General features: G+C 42.8%; 1 protein-coding gene across 9 annotated transcripts in view; it reads right to left on the bottom strand.

The window, feature by feature from the left end:
• Positions 1–2,066: 2,066 nt before the first annotated feature.
• Positions 2,067–17,419, bottom strand: part of LTBP1 (latent transforming growth factor beta binding protein 1) — a 463,242-nt gene continuing 447,889 nt past the window's right edge. For all 9 annotated transcript variants that reach the window (XM_017534853.2, XM_017534855.2, XM_037740749.1 and 6 more), the window contains 3 exons: positions 11,424–11,546; positions 5,347–5,496; positions 2,067–3,205 (listed from right to left, as the gene is read on the bottom strand). In XM_017534853.2, the coding sequence (XP_017390342.1) occupies positions 3,024–3,205; positions 5,347–5,496; positions 11,424–11,546 (455 nt within the window). In that variant the 3' untranslated portion in view covers positions 2,067–3,023. The remainder of the gene's footprint in view (positions 3,206–5,346; positions 5,497–11,423; positions 11,547–17,419) is intronic.

The following is a 17,419-nucleotide window of genomic DNA, read 5'->3' as shown; positions in this document are numbered from 1 at the left end:
GTGGCGCCATCTCGGCTCACTGCAACCTTTGCCTCCTGAGTTCAAGCGATTCTCCTGCCTCAGCCTCCTAAATAGCTGGGACTATAGGTGCACACCACCACGCCCGGCTAATTTTTTTGTATTTTTAGTAGAGACAGGGTTTCACCGTGTTAGCCAGGCTGGTCTCGATCATCTGACCCCGTGATCCGCCCACCTCAGCCTCCCAAAGTGCTGGGATTACAGGCGTGAGCCACTGTGCTCAGCCTATAGTTGGCTTTTAAAATCTCAGATGCTTTTTCAAATAAAAGTGAATTTCAGCTAAAGTTATGAAACAATGGCATTACTGTGGTTGTGTAAGCAGGGACTGGAACTGTGAAAGCTGTTATTCATTTTTCCTGTGATATATATTTGTATTAGTTTGCTAGGGCTGCCATGACAAAGTACCAGAAACTGGGTGGCTTAAATCACGGAAATGTGTTTTCTCTCAAATCTGGAGGCTAGCTGTCTAGTTCAAAGTTTCGGCAGTGTTGATTTCTTCTGATGCCTGTCTTTTTGGCTTGTCGATGGCCAATGTCTCCCTGTCTTCACTGGGTCTTTCCCGTGTATCTGTGTCCTAATCTCTTCTTGTAAGTGTTACAGATAGTTAGAGGCATGAGCGGGGCAGGAGAGGGTTCTTCCCCCACTCACTAGGAATGTCAGGTGATCGTTCGGCAATGATCACATTGGCTCGCTAGAAGTGGTCAACTGGCTGCCGGGGCCAGGGAGCGGCCATTGCCCCATGGTCCACACCTGTTGCACCAAGGTGTGAACTGAATGTAGGAGCCAAAGAGATGCAACTTCTTGGGTGTTTGCATGAAGGATAAAATGGTGGAGTATGGCTTTTCAGGGGCAGAGCACCAGAAAAGGGAAGAATGCCTCAGATGAGCTTGCGGACAGCTTCCTAAACACTGTGTGTGCTCATTTCCCAAGTGTAAGGAGGGCGCTATTTGTGTAGGCAGCACACTCTATGGGAAGAATCATGGGAAAGGGGCCAACCTATTAAGTCCTAGGTTCGGCCAGGTGCGGCGGCTCACGAGGAAGCCAGCACTTTGGGAGGCCGAGGCGGGCGGATCACGAGGTCAGGAGATGGAGACCATCCTGGCTAACATGGTGAAATCCTGTCTCTACTAAAAATACAAAAACTTACCCGGGCATGGTGGCACACACCTGTAGTCCCAGTTACTCCGGAGGCTGAGGCAGGAGAACTGCTGAAACCTGGGAGGTGGAGGTTGCAGTGAGCCGAGATTGTACCATTGCGCTCCAGCCTGGGTGACAGAGCAAGACTCTGTCTCAAAAAAACAAAACAAAACAAACAAACGAAAAGAGCAGGGGGGCCAGGCACAGTGGCTCAAGCCTGTAATCCCAGCACTTTGGGAGGCTGAGGAGGGCGGATCATGAGGTCAGGAGTTCGAGATCAGCCTGGCCAATATGGGGAAACCCTGTGTCTACTGAAAATACAAAAATTAGCTGGGCATGGTGGCATGTGCCTGTAATCCCAGCTACTCAGGAGGCTGAGGCAGAAGAATCACTTGAACGTGGGAGGCGGAGTTTGCAGTAAGCCGAGATCTCACCACTGCACTCCAGCCTGGGCAACGGAGCAAGACTCTGTCTCGAAAAAAAAAAAAAGAAAAAGGAAGTCCTAGCTTCAAGGTTAAACACCACACTTGACCTTCAGGTGCCCACTTAGGTCTCTTCCAAGTGAACTTTCCATTCTGTCCTGTTCTAAAACCTGTTTAAATAAACTTCCATTTCTGCTCTGAAACTTGCCTCATCTCTTTTTCTGCCTTATGCCCCTCAGTCAAATTCTGTCTTCTGAGGAGGCAAGAACTGAGGTTGCTGCAGACCTATACAGGATCACCACCAGTAACTGGGATACCTTCTATGGGTAACACAAGGACAGCAGCCATACTGGATTAGGGCCACCCCAATGACCTCATTACCCTTAATTACCTCATTAAAGATCTGATCTCCAAATAGAGTCATTTTCTGAAGTATTAGAGGTTAAAATTCCAACATATGGATGTTAGGGGAAACAATTTAGCCCATAACAAGATCTAACAAATTTAATGATTAACTTGTAAAAGACTACATTAACAGAAGACCACTGGTAAAAATAAAAGTAGGGAGAGTGGGATACAACTTTTACACGTGTACTCATTGACAATTACTCTCAGGTAGATTTTTTTCTACAAAAATGGTGATTTATTTCACTTTAACATACAATGATAGATATATTGGGGATCATCAAATTTTAAAAAATTTTTGTTGGGCTTACTTTACATATTACAATACTAATGTAAGCTTATAAACTCTTCCATTTCAATGAAGGAAAGGGATCCAAGTGACACCTGCTAGCAGCTTGGCTGAAAAGGACATTAAAATCAGACTGAACATATAAAACACTGAAAATATAAAGTACTTTTCTCCAAATGTGTATAAAAGTTTTGAAACAAAATCACTTCCTGCTCCACAGGACAATCTGAATTTCAAAAATGCTCCAGGCCAGGAGTCTCATAACCTGTGTAACAATACTTATAATACAGCTTAACAATATTTTATTGAAGACTTTTTCATGTGAGATTTTAAAAGAACTGAAATAAAAGGAAAACAGTAGCTAAGGAACTGCACAACCAAAAGAATGAAAATTATATAAAACATTTCCACCACTATTTAAATGCCAAATTTAATCAAGCAATAATAAAAAACCAAAACAACATAATAATACAACCTTCTGTTTAAAATAACAGCACTGTTCCACCTCTTTACCACTGAATTTTACATATGAACAGACTATATATACTGGTTTTTCAGAGAAATGTCCATTTGGTCTGCCACCTGTCAGGCTCATCCTAAATCCTCTCATTGTCTTCAGAGGACTTGCAGCTCCATGCTGTTTCTGTATTTCCAACCTTCTGGGTTAGGTGCAATGTCTCAAGTATAATACATTTCTCCCTTTACCTTTACACAGTGCAGAGTATATGGGCTTAGGTTATGTAGATTCTCTTTCAATCCAGGTCACTGTCTTTCTCTAAATTCAAGGCGGTATTCAACGGAGTGCAGTAGTTTGGTTTGTCAGAAGGTACATAGCCTGGCAGACACAAACACTTGTAGGAACCTTCGGTGTTAATGCACTTGGCATTCTTGCAGAGAGACATCCGGTTGTTCAACTCATTGCATTCATTTACATCTGCAATCAGTCAAACCATGCAGGTAAACAATCTTCAGTATTGCTCTGTGAGGACTCATAACCTACCTGAGGCTTACCTGAGGCATTGAGGCAGTCTAAATGCTGCCCTTCCCCTGACCACCCCAAGCTTATCCCAAGTAAGCTTTGCCACTGTTGCTTCAATCAAGGACAAGATAAAGGTGATTTTTTAGATCTTAAAGAGGTAGATTATCACGGAAGTTCTAGAATTTCTTTCCCCGTTATTTAGCACAACATGAGCATTTTGTGAGCTTGCCATTTTCTAGCAGAACTTCAAGAAAGTTAAAGGAACTATATTATCTCCAAATTCCTTCCCACAGGTATGGAGGAACTGCTAGATTTGTCAAGAAGAACCAGATAGGTAAGCAGAGAGCTTTCCACACAGCCACTCTAAAGCTTTCAGTAACATTTGCAGACCTCTTTCTACATGAGATCCATTTAGGCTGTTACTCAGTTGAAACATCTGTTAAGAACCTAGGTTACCACCAGGCTGGGAGTGGTGGCTCATACCTGTAATCCCAGCACTTTGGGAGGCTGAGGAGGGCAGATCATGAGGTCAAGAGTTTGAGACCAGCCTGGGCAATATGATAAAACCCCATCTCTACTAAAAAATGCAGAAATTAGCTGGGCATGGTGGCGCATGCCTGTGGTCCCAGTGGCTCAGGAGGCTGAGGCAGGGGAATCACTTGAACCCAGGAGGCACAGGTTGCAGTGAGATCACACCACTAAACTCCATCCTAGGTGACATAGTGAGACTTTGTCTCAAAATAAAACCAACAAAAAAATAAACAGAACAAAACAAAACCTAGTTTATCTATTTTACAGACACACCACGGATTAAAACTAACAAAAGCAAAGTGGGCAAAACTCTGCTTCAAGAGGGAGAAGAAAAATAAATGAAAAACTTAAAAAAAATATCAAGTCAAGAGTCTTTTAGCAAAGTGGCAAACAGGCCCTGAAAGACAACAGTAAGTCACAAAGGGAAGGTTAAATGTATGTTTCCAGTTCTTTTCAAGGTAAGAGGGAGGGCTACATGACAGTTTTAGGAGGAGTTTCATTCAAATGATTACTAGGAATTTGTATTTTTTGCAGATGTCTACATTCCCTTACACTAGTGTAAAGTATTCAAGGAAATCATTTCTTGCAGCAGTCAAAAGCTAATTTTTTTTTTGAGTTGGAGTTTCGCTCTTGTTGGCCAGGCTGGAGTGCAATGGCATGATCTCAGCTTACCACAACCTCTGCCTCCCAGGTTAAAGCAATTCTCCTGCCTCAGCATTCCAGGTAGCTGGAATTACAGACGTGTGCCACCACGCCTGGCTAATTTTGTATTTTTAGTAGAGATGGGGGTTCTCCATGTTGGTCACGCTGGTCTCAAACTCCTGATCTCAGGTCATCCACTTGTCTCTGCCTCCCAAAGTTCTGGGATTATAGGCGTGAGCCATCGCACCTGGCCTCAGAAGCTAAATTTAAGAGTCAAGGTAATTACCTGGGATATTCTGGCCTTTCCTCCAATATTTACCACTATTAGGATTCTTTTTTTTTCCCCAATCCTCATTGATAAGTGGATTCCTAAATTAAATGCCAACTCTTTCTTTTTAAAAAGAATTGTGGTAGGCTGGGTGTGGTAGCTCATGCCTGTGATCCCAGCACTTTGGGAGGCCGAGATGGGTGGATCACCTGAGGTCAGGAGTTCAAGCCCAGCCTGGCCAAGATGGTGAAGCCCTGTCTCTACTAAATATACAAAATTAGTCGGGTGTGGTGGGAGCATGCCTGTAATCCAGCTACTTGGGAGGATGAGGCAGGAGAACTGCTTGAACCTGGGAAGCAGAAGTTTCAGTGAGTTGAGATCACCCACTGTACTCCAGCCTGGGTGACAAGAGCAAAACTCAGTCTAAAAAAAAAAAAGAAAAAAAGAACTGTGGTAAAAATACACAGAACACATTTACCATTTTAACCATTTTTAAGTATATGGTCCAGTGGCATTAATGTATAGCTCCAGAATTTTTCTCATCTTTCCAAACTGAAACTCAGCAAATCTATCTTAAATGTTCTCAACTGACTGAGTTATGTACACAGGGTAACAGGAAAAAATTAATGTCCCATAAAACACACATCATTCTTACCGACACAGGTCATCTTGGCCGTATCCAAGTGATAACCATCAAAGCAATCACAGGTGTAACCTTCCTGGACCCTCACACATCGACCATTTTCACATCCATTGAGGATGCCGCATTCCTCAGCCTGTAACTCCTCAAAGCTATTTAGAAAACCTGGAAAGGAAAGGGCAGAAGCTCAGTTAGATATTTTCAACCTCCTGTACCATTTTTTAAATGATACTAAGATTATGGTTCATTTTCTAAATAGACACATATTTATCCATATATATTTCAGACACCTTAAAGTCAGTATTAAAAATTAAGATGGAAAGTATAAAATAGCATAAAAATAAAATAGCTAATTTGTAAATTAGCTGTGTAAAATAGAATAAAAATAAAAAAATTGTATATTTTGTGCAGAGTAGCCTCATATCTTGAATTCTGATGTTCTATATTAAAATCATGTAAAACAAGAAAGCAAGTATGGATTTTGTTTTTGCTCTTCATTATTAAAAGCGTTCATCTAAAGTTCCAAATTTCCTGAGTTAGCAGTAGGGCAAATGTCAGACTCTTTCAAGGATGGACTCGATGGATTCACTATGAGTCCAGTAGGCATTTGCTAAGAAGGTCCATAAGAGTGTGAGGCAATACGTTTCAGCTGGAGTGTGTAGGACCAGAGAGGAGTCGGCTGGCCTTGCCCTGTGTTTGTTTGCTCTGACTACAGAATGAGTCTTACAAAAGGGCTGTCAGGAAATCAAAGGACAAATCAGCAAAGGGGCCTCAAAACACCCTGATAAATGAGAAAAGGACATCATACTTGTGTTTAGAAAAACCAAATCTGGCTCAAGCCTATAATCCCAGCACTTTGGGAGGCTGAGGCAGATGGACTGCCTTAGGCTAGGAGTTTGAGACCTGCCTGGACAACACAGTGAAACCCCATCTCTACTAAAAATACAAAAAATTAGCCAGGTGTGGTGACAGGCATCTGTAATCCTAGCTACTCAGGAGGCTGAGGCTGAAGAATCACTTGAACCCGGGAGGTGGAGGTTGCAGTGAGCAGAGATCATAGCCACTGCTCTCCAGCCTGAGAAACAGCGAGACTGTCTCAAAAAAAAAAAAAAAAAAACCCACCAAAAGTCTTATTTTAAGGAAACAGAGACTCTTGTTTAGTTCTTTTTATTGTTTATATCTCTTGAAGCCAATTCAGAGCTAGATTTTAGAGTTTTCATGATACAAAAATAATTCAGCCAGGCCTCAAGATTGCTTAGCTCTCATTTTGCAGAAGAAAGTTCTAAACATAAATCCACAATGACCCAACACACTGTCATGTGGCCTCTCATCTCCTCTCTCTTCCCAACACTACCACAAAGTAGCTTCAAAAAAAAAATGGCCCGAACTATCTGGCTTTTGAAGTAATTCTCCAGTGGAACTGCAGGGGGCAGCAAAATATCATTGCTCATGGAGGGCAATAAGGTCTAACTGGGAGGAATTGGACAAGGATCTGGAGTTTGGTCTTGCTGATCAGCAAAAAGCAGCCCACTGAGCCAGCTTTTTTTCACCCCAAAACAAGGAAACAAAGACTTACTTCTTACTTCTCTTAAAAAAACAAGTTTCAACAATAACTAAAGTACCTGAGGTCAACACGGAGACAAATTTGGTCAGGGTTTCCCTTATATTCTAAGATTCGGCGCCCTGAGGGAAGGTAGGTGAAGAAGAAATTTCAGAGCATGCCCTTCAGAGAAGAAAGTGGGTTTTAGAGATGACCTAAAAATATATAATAAGTTAATCTGAAATGATCTGTTTGGGTAAGAACAATATACTGGGTGTTGGGGGACTTGAGTTCCCATCCCCATTTCACTGTGTGTACATTGTAAATCTGGGAAGAAAGCTTATTTTTCTCACATATGAAGTAAAAGCACTGAACTTTATGATTTCTAAAGCCCCACTCACTTACAGGTTTATTTTGTGGAAATAAACATGGGATTTGAATCAGAGGAACTGGGTCTTCTATTCATGCCTGTGACCTTGGCCAAGTCATTTGATTTTGCCGAAACCAGGTTCCTCATTTAAAAATAGAGAAACGATGCTATCTAGAATGGCAGACCCAACACTGAACACAACGCCTGGCGCTCAGTAGAAAGTATTTTGTAATGAATGAACACTTTCCTACATTGTGAAGATTACTGAGATTTGGCATAAGTTTGGGGGAAAAAAAAGAATAGTACATATACACCATGGAATACTATGCAGCCATAAAAAATGCGATGTCTTTTGCAGGAACACAGATGGAGCTGGAGGCTATTATCCTTAGCAAACTAACACAGGATTAGAAAACAAAATACCACATGTTCTCACTTGGTATTTTGGTTCTCAAGTGGTAGCTAAGTGATAAGAACTTATGAGCACAAAGAAGTAAACAACAGACACTGGCCTGTGGAGAGTGTGAGGAAGGAGAGGAGCAGGAAAGTTAACTACTGGGTACTGGGCTTCATACCTGGGTGATGCAATAATCTGTACAACAAACCTCCGTGACATTTTACCTATGTAACAAACCTTTACATGTACCCTGAACCTAAAATAAAAGTTAAAAAATTTATACCATAAAAAAAATCAAGTAATACATCTATGACAGGGCCACTTTAAAACTAAAGAGAAAAAGAATCCCAGCTACTCAGGAGGCTGAGGCAGGAGAATCTCTTGAGCCCATGAAGTGAGGTCAAGACCAACCTGGACAATATAGTGGGACTCCAATTCTGAAAAAAAAAAAAAAAAAAAAAAAAAAAAAAAAAAAAAAAAAAAAAAAAAAAAAAAAAAAAAAAAAAGTGACAGCACATACCCAAAGCCAGTTAAAAAACACAAAAAATACTTACTCTATGACAATATTTTCAGATCCCATGTATCACAGCAAAATCATTTTCACTTCATAGCTAATATATTTTTTATTATTATAGAAATTATAACATAAAAAGTAAAACTTGAAACTATCCCACACATATCCGGCAGGCTCCCCAAAATACTTCTTTAGGACTCTAAAACAGATCAGGACACTATAGACCCTGGTCCAAATCTGGCGGCTACCTACTTTTGTCAATAAACACAGTGATGCCCATTTGCTGATGTCCTATCTATGGCTGCTTTTGTGAGATTACAGCAGAGTTGAATATCTACAACAGAAACCACATGGCCTGCAAAACCTAAAAGTTTGACTATTTGGGCTGGGTGTGGTGGCTCATGCCTGTAATCCCAGCACTTTGGGAGGCCAAGGCAGGCGGATTACAAAATTAGGAGTTCAGGACCAGCCTGGGCAACATGGCAAAACCCTATCTCTACTAAAAATACAAAAATTAGCCAGGCATGGTGGTACATGCCTATAATCCCAGCTATTCGGGAGGCTGAGGCAGGAGAATCACTTGAACCAGGGAGGTGGAGGTTGCAGTGAGCCAAGATTGCACCACTGCACTCCAGCCAATGCAACAGAGCAAGACTCTGTCTCAAAAAAGAAAAAAAAAATTACTATCTGGCCCTTTATAGAAAAAATATATGCCTATTCTCTGCTCTAGTAAATTCCAATTTTAGAAATACTGCTCCCTAAAGGTAACAGAGATGGTGAACCATAAAGGTGTTAAGAAACCTCACTCAGCCTCCATCTGTGTTCCTATGTACCCAACACAATCACTTTCGCAGCATGGCCCAAAAGCCCTTGCTGGTGGTCAGAAAACTGGCTGAGAAGGGGGAAATATTTCTCTGCAACTTCTAAGAAATGTAAAGGCTATTACGTCATCCAAGCTGGAGGTCTTGGAACTGCATCTCAACTTCCTGTGTTGCTAAATAAAAAATTGATGTGACACCAACATGTTTATTTCTTAACATTTGTAGTAAATTTAAAAAAGAGCTTTAAATCAATGCCAGCATTAAAAAGAAGATACATAAGCCAGACATTTCAACATGAAAATTCCTGGAATCCAAACTGTAATGCCATAGAGGGTTCTGACTCCTAGGCTCCTCTTTGGTCTTCCCCCCAGGACCCACCAGTGCATGGGATTTTGGTTTTCCATTTGTCCTGGGGTTACCGAGGTTTCAATGCTTTTCACGATCCCAGGCTCTTGCCTACATTTAAGAACAGAGTTATTGAGGTGGAAAGCTATAAGCCACGGGATTGTGTCAGGGTCACATATAGACTTCACCTGGTATTCCTGATGTATGGGGCAAGCTGGGCTTTCTTTCAACCTTAATCTTTCTTCTTCCTTCCTTTTTTCTTAAATAAATGTTTACTGACCCCTACCATATACAGAGAAGCGTACAAACCCTAAGAGCACAGTCTTATAGCTGTGAGTGCATTCCAGTCCATTTCATAAAGTACTGCATGGTGATGAGTTGTTGATGAAAAGAAAGAGTGTTGTTAATCTATGGTGTTAGAAGTCAGGATAGTGGTTACCCTTGGGACGGGGGTGGGAAAGGGCGCCAGGGGCTGTCTGGAGGCTGGCACTGCTCCTGACCCGGGTGAGAGTTACACAGGTGCATGTTAATCAGCTGAGCTGGATTAACAGACTATTCTTATCATGGACATTTTAAAGCATTCTTAATTCTACTAGGTGATTGATACACTACATCCTTCAGGAAAAAAAAGGGGAAAGGAGGACAAGGAGGGAATGAAGAAGGGAGAGAAAGGGAAAAGAGAAAGAGAAGGGAAGGGAAAAAAAAGCTCTTGATGTAGAACTGAAATAGCTCCTAAATTCAACTAGAAACCTCATGCTGCTGCCCATAACTGGGTGCTGGCTAGTACGCTTCGTGCACAGGTGACAGGGCTCAGGACAGAAAAAAGCTTCATTGCGTTTTTCCCTAAAGTCCTAAGTCAAATTCCTTGGTCAGCAGCCATTACCTATCTTAGAAACAAGGTGCAGGCCAGGCATGGTAGCTCAGAATTGTAAGCACTTGGGGAGGCTGAGGTGGGTGAATCGCTTGAGTCCAGGAGTTTGAGACCATCCTGGACAATCTAGACATGATGAAACCCCATCTATACGGAAAAAATACAAAAATTAGCCAGGCATGGTGGCACACACCTGTAGTCTCAGCTACTTGGGAGACTGAGGTGGGAGGATCGCTTGAGCCCAAGAGGCAGAGTTGCAGTGAGCTGTGATCATGCCACTGCACTCCAGCATGGGTAACAGAGCAAGACCCTGTTTCAAAAAGAAAAAAAATTGGGGTGAAGCTGCACATGAGAGGATGGCCTCTCTGTGAGCTGTGGACGAGGCTCCCAAAATGGGTGTTTCCCTGTTCTTGTTCTTGAAGTGAGACAACCTGCTATCTACCAATATTTCATGTGAACCTCCTGCTTTTTCCGACTTCAAATTGTCCGATTTGAGCTTGTGTGTCTGTAGGCTTCTTCACACGCATTTCTGTTCTAAAGGGGATCACAATTTACAGATACACACTCCCGCCTCCCCCATGAAAGCGGTGCTTACTAATCCAGGAAAAGCTGGTACACATAATTTCTTACTCCCTAAATCCCCTCACCAATGCATTTAAAACAATCATTTCTGACCAAGAGGGCAATTCTTTTCTTACCTCCTACTCTAAAACACTTATAATAATGATCAACTCGTACAGTTAACTTTTGTCATTTCCCCACAGGAAAAAAAGGCTGCAATACAACCGGGCTCTCTTAGAAACCTTGGCCCTCAAACTAGTCCACCTCTTAAAGTGAAAAGAAATGATTTTGTTATAGCAATTGCAACGATAAGATAGTTTTAAGAAAAATAAATATAACAGTATCCCCACCAGCAAGACTATGCATTGAATGCAACGATTCCTTTTGTTTGTTTGTTATGTTTTGAGATAGGGTCTCACTCTGTTGCCCAGGCTGGACTGCAGTGGCGTGATCTCGGTTCATAAAAGATGCAGTGATTTTCAGACTCACCTGTGCAGAAGGATTGCCCCTGTGAAACACAGACAGCTGGGTCCCACCCTAGACTTTCTGACCAGCAGGTCTGGCGTGGAACCAGAAAAGCTGCATTGCTAACAAGTTGCCATTACATTTTAAGGACCACTGATTAATCTCCAACCACAACTTAGTATCAAAGGAATGGGGTGATTTTGCTTACGATCTTGGATGAAGTAGGGATTGGCTTCCGGACCATACTGTTCACTGAAGTCAACCAAGGCGTCTCGTCCGTATGGCTGCCGGCGTCCCGTCACGGGGATGTTACACAGCTGAGCATAGTCATCTAAGCAGGGAACAAGCAGCGTGAGGTGCCATCACTGTTAGCTCGCACCTGCCCACACCCCCTCGCAGCTCAAAGCAACGGGAATCTGCCAGTGCACCCTTCCATGTGTGCCTCCATGTCCTGCGCACCACTGAGCCTAGAAAGCGTCTGAATATCTTTTGATGGGAATTCTATACATCCACGTGCAATGACTGCTGTAGAGCATAATTAAGGTTTCAAATTGAAGATCAAAAATATTAGCTCAACAGTTGGTAGACCATATCCCAGAGCAGTAAGGGGCTGAAAAACAGAGCCATTTGAGAGTGCTTCAGGCCTTCTGGAAGGATGGCTTTACCTAAACCCATCAAGAGTTATCACCAAAAACATTTTTAAAGTAGAAAGTAGTCATTATTACAGAGATGTGCTTTTTCATTCTCTAGAGACAGGAAAAATGTATCTCTGGTGTCCAAAAATGATACAGCGCCAGGCAAAGACCCTGTTAGTTACCCTGCCTAAATTTAGCAGACCCTATTATAACTCTTTAGTTCCTAAGGATAGCATTATAGCAATGCTGAGAGTCATAATAATCACAATAATAACAACAGCAGTGGTAATAATAGCAACAGCAACCAGTCATATAATACTTGCTCTGTTCCAGATACTGTTTGAAGTACTTAATACACATCAATGCACTAAAACACTCACACCATCCTATGAAGAGGTTCTATCATCTCCACTTTACCAGTGAGGAAACAAAAGCAGAGAGGTTATAACTGCCATGTGGCAGCACCTGCTTTGAAGTCAGAAATGAAGCTCCAGAGTGCACATTTTTTACATTTGTCTTTCCTGCAACAATCTCTGCTTCTTTGGAATTTCTGTCCTTACCATCTCTGCGCCCCAGCTAGACTCCTCTGTGTTTTCCACTTCCTGAGGCCATATTGCTGTTCCACGCTGGGTCAGCCCATGGCCATCTGACTCCTGGACTCCCCTTTACTCCTCCCTCTAGGACCCACCAAAGCATGGGATTTTGGGTCTCCATTTGTCCTGGGTTTACTGAGGTTTCAATGCTTTCCATGATCCCAGGCTCTTGCCTACATTTAAGAACAGAGTTATTGAGAAGGTCTAGGGAGGAAAGCTGGTAGAAAGGACAGCTTCATGTTCTGAGTATGTTCCAGAAAATACACTCTCTGAAGATACATCTAGCAGTGAAATTCTGGGGGTCCACGGATGCCAACAGCTCTGTTAGGACGGTGAGGCGAAGGCAGGGCTACAGGCCCCAGGACCAGATGGGCATGTGCGGGCAGTCAAGCAAGACAATGGCCACATTTGCCTGGAATTTTCCTCTATTGTGTTTATTCTTGTACCACACAAAAATAAAAAAACCACTAAGGCAATACTGTGAACTCTGAAGGCCTTCTTTTATCGGCCCTTAATTAAATGACTGGAGGAATAAGGGTCAGGAATCAAAGGTGTGTGTGTATGCATGTGCACACGTGCACACACACATTCTGAGAATTGCCCAAAGCAAGTGCAAGGCCAGAAAAGACCTTGAACCACTGGCTAGGGTAGGATTCTGGCTGCCCCTGCCTAAATTTCTCCTTATATGGAAGCGTTCCAGGAACAACATCCAGACTCCAGACATCCCGGCACTTTTGCATGAAACGATTCTGTGTGAAATATTAATTTCATTAAGGAAATAGCCGAACCTGGAAAAAGATTCTTGACTCAAAAGAACAGAACTACTTCAAACAGAGAGAGCACAAATGGCTGTCAGTTCTGCTTAAAGTTTGAAAACACAGAATTAAGGATTTCTTTGTGAGAGCAAGATTGTTGAAATGTTTACAAGTTTCAAGAGCTGAGGTCATCTGTTCCCATGACTTTTTATATACATTTGTTGTACATCTGAAAGGGAGACTTGTTCCATATTTTATATTCAAGTCACAGTTGTGATCTAGAGGAGATATTAAAAATGAATTAATTCTGGTGCTTTTTTATTTTTATTTTTGAGATTGAGTCTTGCTCTGTCTCCCAGGCTGGAGTGCACTGGTGTAATCTCAGCTCACTGCAACCTCTGCCTCCTGGGTTCAAGCGATTCTTCTGCCTCAGCTTCCCAAGTAGTGGGATTACAGGTGCCTGTCACTGCACCCAGCTAATTTTTGTATTTTTTAGTACAGAAGGGGTTTCGCCATGTTGGCCAGGCTGGTGTCAAACTCCTGACCTCAGGTGATCCATTCGTCTAGGCCTTCCAAAGTGCTGGGATTATAGGCATGAGCCACCATGCCTGGCCTCTGGTACTTATTTTTAACAGAATTTTATTATTATTATTTAAAGAAAGGGTCTCACTCTGCTACCCACACTGGAATGCAGTGGCACCATCGTGGTTCACTGTAGCCTCAAACTCCAGGGCTTAAGTGTTCCTTCTACCTCAGCCTCCTGTAGCTGGAACGGCAGGCATGAGCTACCAATCCTGGCTAATTTTTTAAATTTTGTAGAGACAGGGTCTCACTATGTTGCCCGGGTTGGTCTCAACCTGGCTGCAGCGATCCTACCACGTCAGCCTCCTGAAGTGCTGGGATTACAGGTGTAAGCTGCCGTGCTTTGCCAAAGTATTTATTTTACAAAGCGAAATCCAGAGGTGGCTGAGCATCCTCTTGGATGCTGGCTGGCTGTCAGAGAAGCCTTGCTGGGATGTGAGGTCCAGGGATGTCGAATGACATGATCAGGGCCTGGCCAGGGCAGCCACCTTCAATCCAGTACACTCTCCTAGACATGCTTCCTCCACCAAAGAAATGAGATGGCCTTGAGTCTCTACACTGTCACTCTACAGCAATGCCAGAGGAAAGGACCGAAGGTGAGAGTGCAGAGGAAGGGCAGGCTCCTGCTCCTATGCAATGTTTAGGACCAGCTCCCTGCAAAAGGTGGACCTGAACTGAAACTAACTAGGTAAAACACAGAAAAAGGTATTTAGGATTAATTTTTAAAAGCACATACCGAAAGACATCAAGAAAAAACACGAAGTTGTTTTTGAGACTACCAAATGCTTCCTAAAGAAGTCTTCTGACTAGACCCAGCTAGGGAAGGGGGCAGTGAGGGTAATGCGTTGGGGAGGTACTTCTGGGATATTCCACATCCTCCTTCCTTACCTTTCTTCCCTGCCATGCGGTTTTTCCTTTTTTTTTTTTTTTTGAGACAGAGTTTTGCTCTTGTTGCCTAGGCTGGAGTGCAATGGTGTGATCTCAGCTCACCACAACCTCTGCCTCCTGGGTTCAAGTGATTCTCCTGCCTCAGCCTCTCGAATAGCTGGGATTACAGGCATGTAGCACAACACCCAGCTAATTTTTAAATGTTTAGTAGAGACGGGGTTTCTCCGTGTTGGTCTGGCTGGTCTCGAACTCCTGACCTCAGGTGATTAACCTGCCTTGGCCTCCCAAAGTGCTGGGATTACAGGCATGAGCCACCGTGCCTGGCTGTATTTTTCCTCTTAAAATGCTAGAATTGTTGCTCTTTGCTGCTTCACTTTACTCTAATATATTCACATTCCAAGCTCCAAGACGGTTTTGGTCAGTGATCAAAACATCATTTCTGCACCACATGTCCTCTCTTTTGTATTTGAAAATGTGCTAGGTGATGCTAGAGTCCCATCATCACCAGGATATGTATTTTGAGTTATTTTTCTGGGAGCCTGCATATGGCTGTCATAATCCATCCATGCCGCCCTTCCCACCATGCACATCTGCCCTAATACTTGGCCAGAATCATGGGGTAATGGGAAGAACGAGAGCTTCGGAGGTGCAAGCTGGGCTCAAGTCCTGACTGCACCACTTACTTCCCAGCTTAGCAGTTCTGGGCAAGCCTCAGTTTCCACATCTGTAACACAGGGACAAGAATTCTTGTTTGTCTACATCTGTGTTACTAACATGTAAAAAAATGAGATAATGTTGTGAAACTATTTTAAAAAGTTGAAGCACCATGAAAACGGAAAATCCAATTCTTTTCTTCTGGCTGACATCACTAAGTCCCTAATGAATACTTGGAAATAATTAAAGATTGTTTTTCAAAGACAGTATTAGACTGAGCGATTTACATTTTAATGTTAATGAAACTTAAAAGCAGTGATCAACAGACAAATAATTGTGCCATAAATTAAGAGCAATGGAAGAATGGTCTACAGGTGTTTTTAGATCTTGTTTCAAGACTATTTGGAGTTTTTAAATAGGTAGAGGGAAACTAGCTCAGTAAACAGAGAAGTCTTTCTAGACTCCCTCTCAAACAAGGCACAAAATTGTTGACTACCTCGGTAAATGTAATTACTTGGTTGGACAGTGATAAAATATGAACAATAACACATTTTAACATTAGATCATCAGAACTCAAAAGTATAAGGGAAAAACTGATGTCCCAAAATTTTTGTATAGGCCTAAATCAGTCAGAAATGTCTTACATAGAGAGTAAATTAATAGAAGAGAGTAGGTTTATAGAAGTGGATTTCACCATCTTTCAGGAAAGCAAGGGGAATATTGTGTAATATTTTAATGTCTTGGACAAGACATCCTCTTTAGGATCTTGGTACGGGCAAATTTCTAGCATGTGCTGGGCCTCTGAGCACCCCAAGCCACCAGCAGAACCCATTCTAGCTCGGAGGTGCTTGGCGTTGGCTATCTCCACGACTAGGTCACTGCCAGAGTCTAGCTTGGGGAACTGCATGAGTTGTGGCTGGTTGAGGGCACAGAGCCCAAGAATAGCAGATCCCTGAACTATCTGCATGACTTCTCACAAGAACCCACAAGAAACTCTTGGCTGCTACTTCATCCAGCTCCACATGAGGAGATGAACACATTTTCTGTCCTTAGAATCTTTTTCTTTCTCTAAAACACCCTTTGCTTATGTACATCAACAACAATTAGTCACCTCCTTGTCTGGGGCTTGATGTGGAGGAACAGTCTGCTTAGCAGGGCTTGCCCTGGGAGGGACACGTTGGAGGCAATCGCATTTGAGACCCCATACGATGTGTCCATCTGGAATCTAGCCAAATACCAATGTGACATGAAGAGGAAATGGAAACGGTCACAGCTCAAAGACCCTCCCCCACCCACTGCATTCCCCATGCCCCAAGCACAAATGCTTAGCTCTTGATCATAGCTTTGAAAGATACACATGGGATGCTATGGGACACTGTCGCTAAGTGGTTTAAACAAGATCCAGGCCACTGATCACACTCATTTCTCTGGCATGGCTGATTCATATGACAAATACTGTTGCTTTTCATCTTAAATTGAAAAAAGAAAAGGTTTAAAAATTACCCCCTGGAGCCTGTGGGTGTGGGGCCCCTGCTTTTGGCAGCAATGGGAGCGACAGTACCACATCCTTACTATAGGAAATCTCCATTCTTGATGACAGACACATGTGCAGGGAAGTCTGGACAGTCACATGTCACCATGCTACCCTGGCATGTGAGCAGGCCAAGAGGTAAAGTTTTAGTTCTGACTGAGGCAAATGACATTCAGCTGTTTTTAGAAATGATAGAGAGGTTGTGATTTTTTTTTTGCACACATCAGGGATAAAAATGCAATGCTCTGAACTTTGAACTGTGTATTTTTCAAACATAAGAGTAACAAAAACCAGTTCTCATGCTTCAAGAAAAACGGACGGGTCTGGGTGTGGTGGTTTACGCCTGTAATCCCAGCTCTTTGGGAGGCTGATCACTTGAGCCCAGCAGTTTGAGACCAGCCTGGGCAACATGGTGAAAACCTGTCTCTACAAAAAAAATTCTAACTTAGCCAGACATGGTGGCAAGCTGAGGCTACAGGATTATCGGAGCCCAGGGTCCGGGCTGCAGTGAGCTGTGATCATGCCACTGCACGCCAGCCTGAGCAACAGAGTGAGACCCTATCTAA

This window comes from Cebus imitator, unplaced genomic scaffold (genome assembly GCF_001604975.1).
Source record: "Cebus imitator isolate Cc_AM_T3 unplaced genomic scaffold, Cebus_imitator-1.0 Scaffold88, whole genome shotgun sequence".
Classification (NCBI taxonomy): Eukaryota; Metazoa; Chordata; class Mammalia; order Primates; family Cebidae; genus Cebus; species Cebus imitator.
The sequence above is the reverse complement of the archived record's forward strand: the minus strand, read 5'-3'. Positions and strand labels throughout refer to the sequence as shown.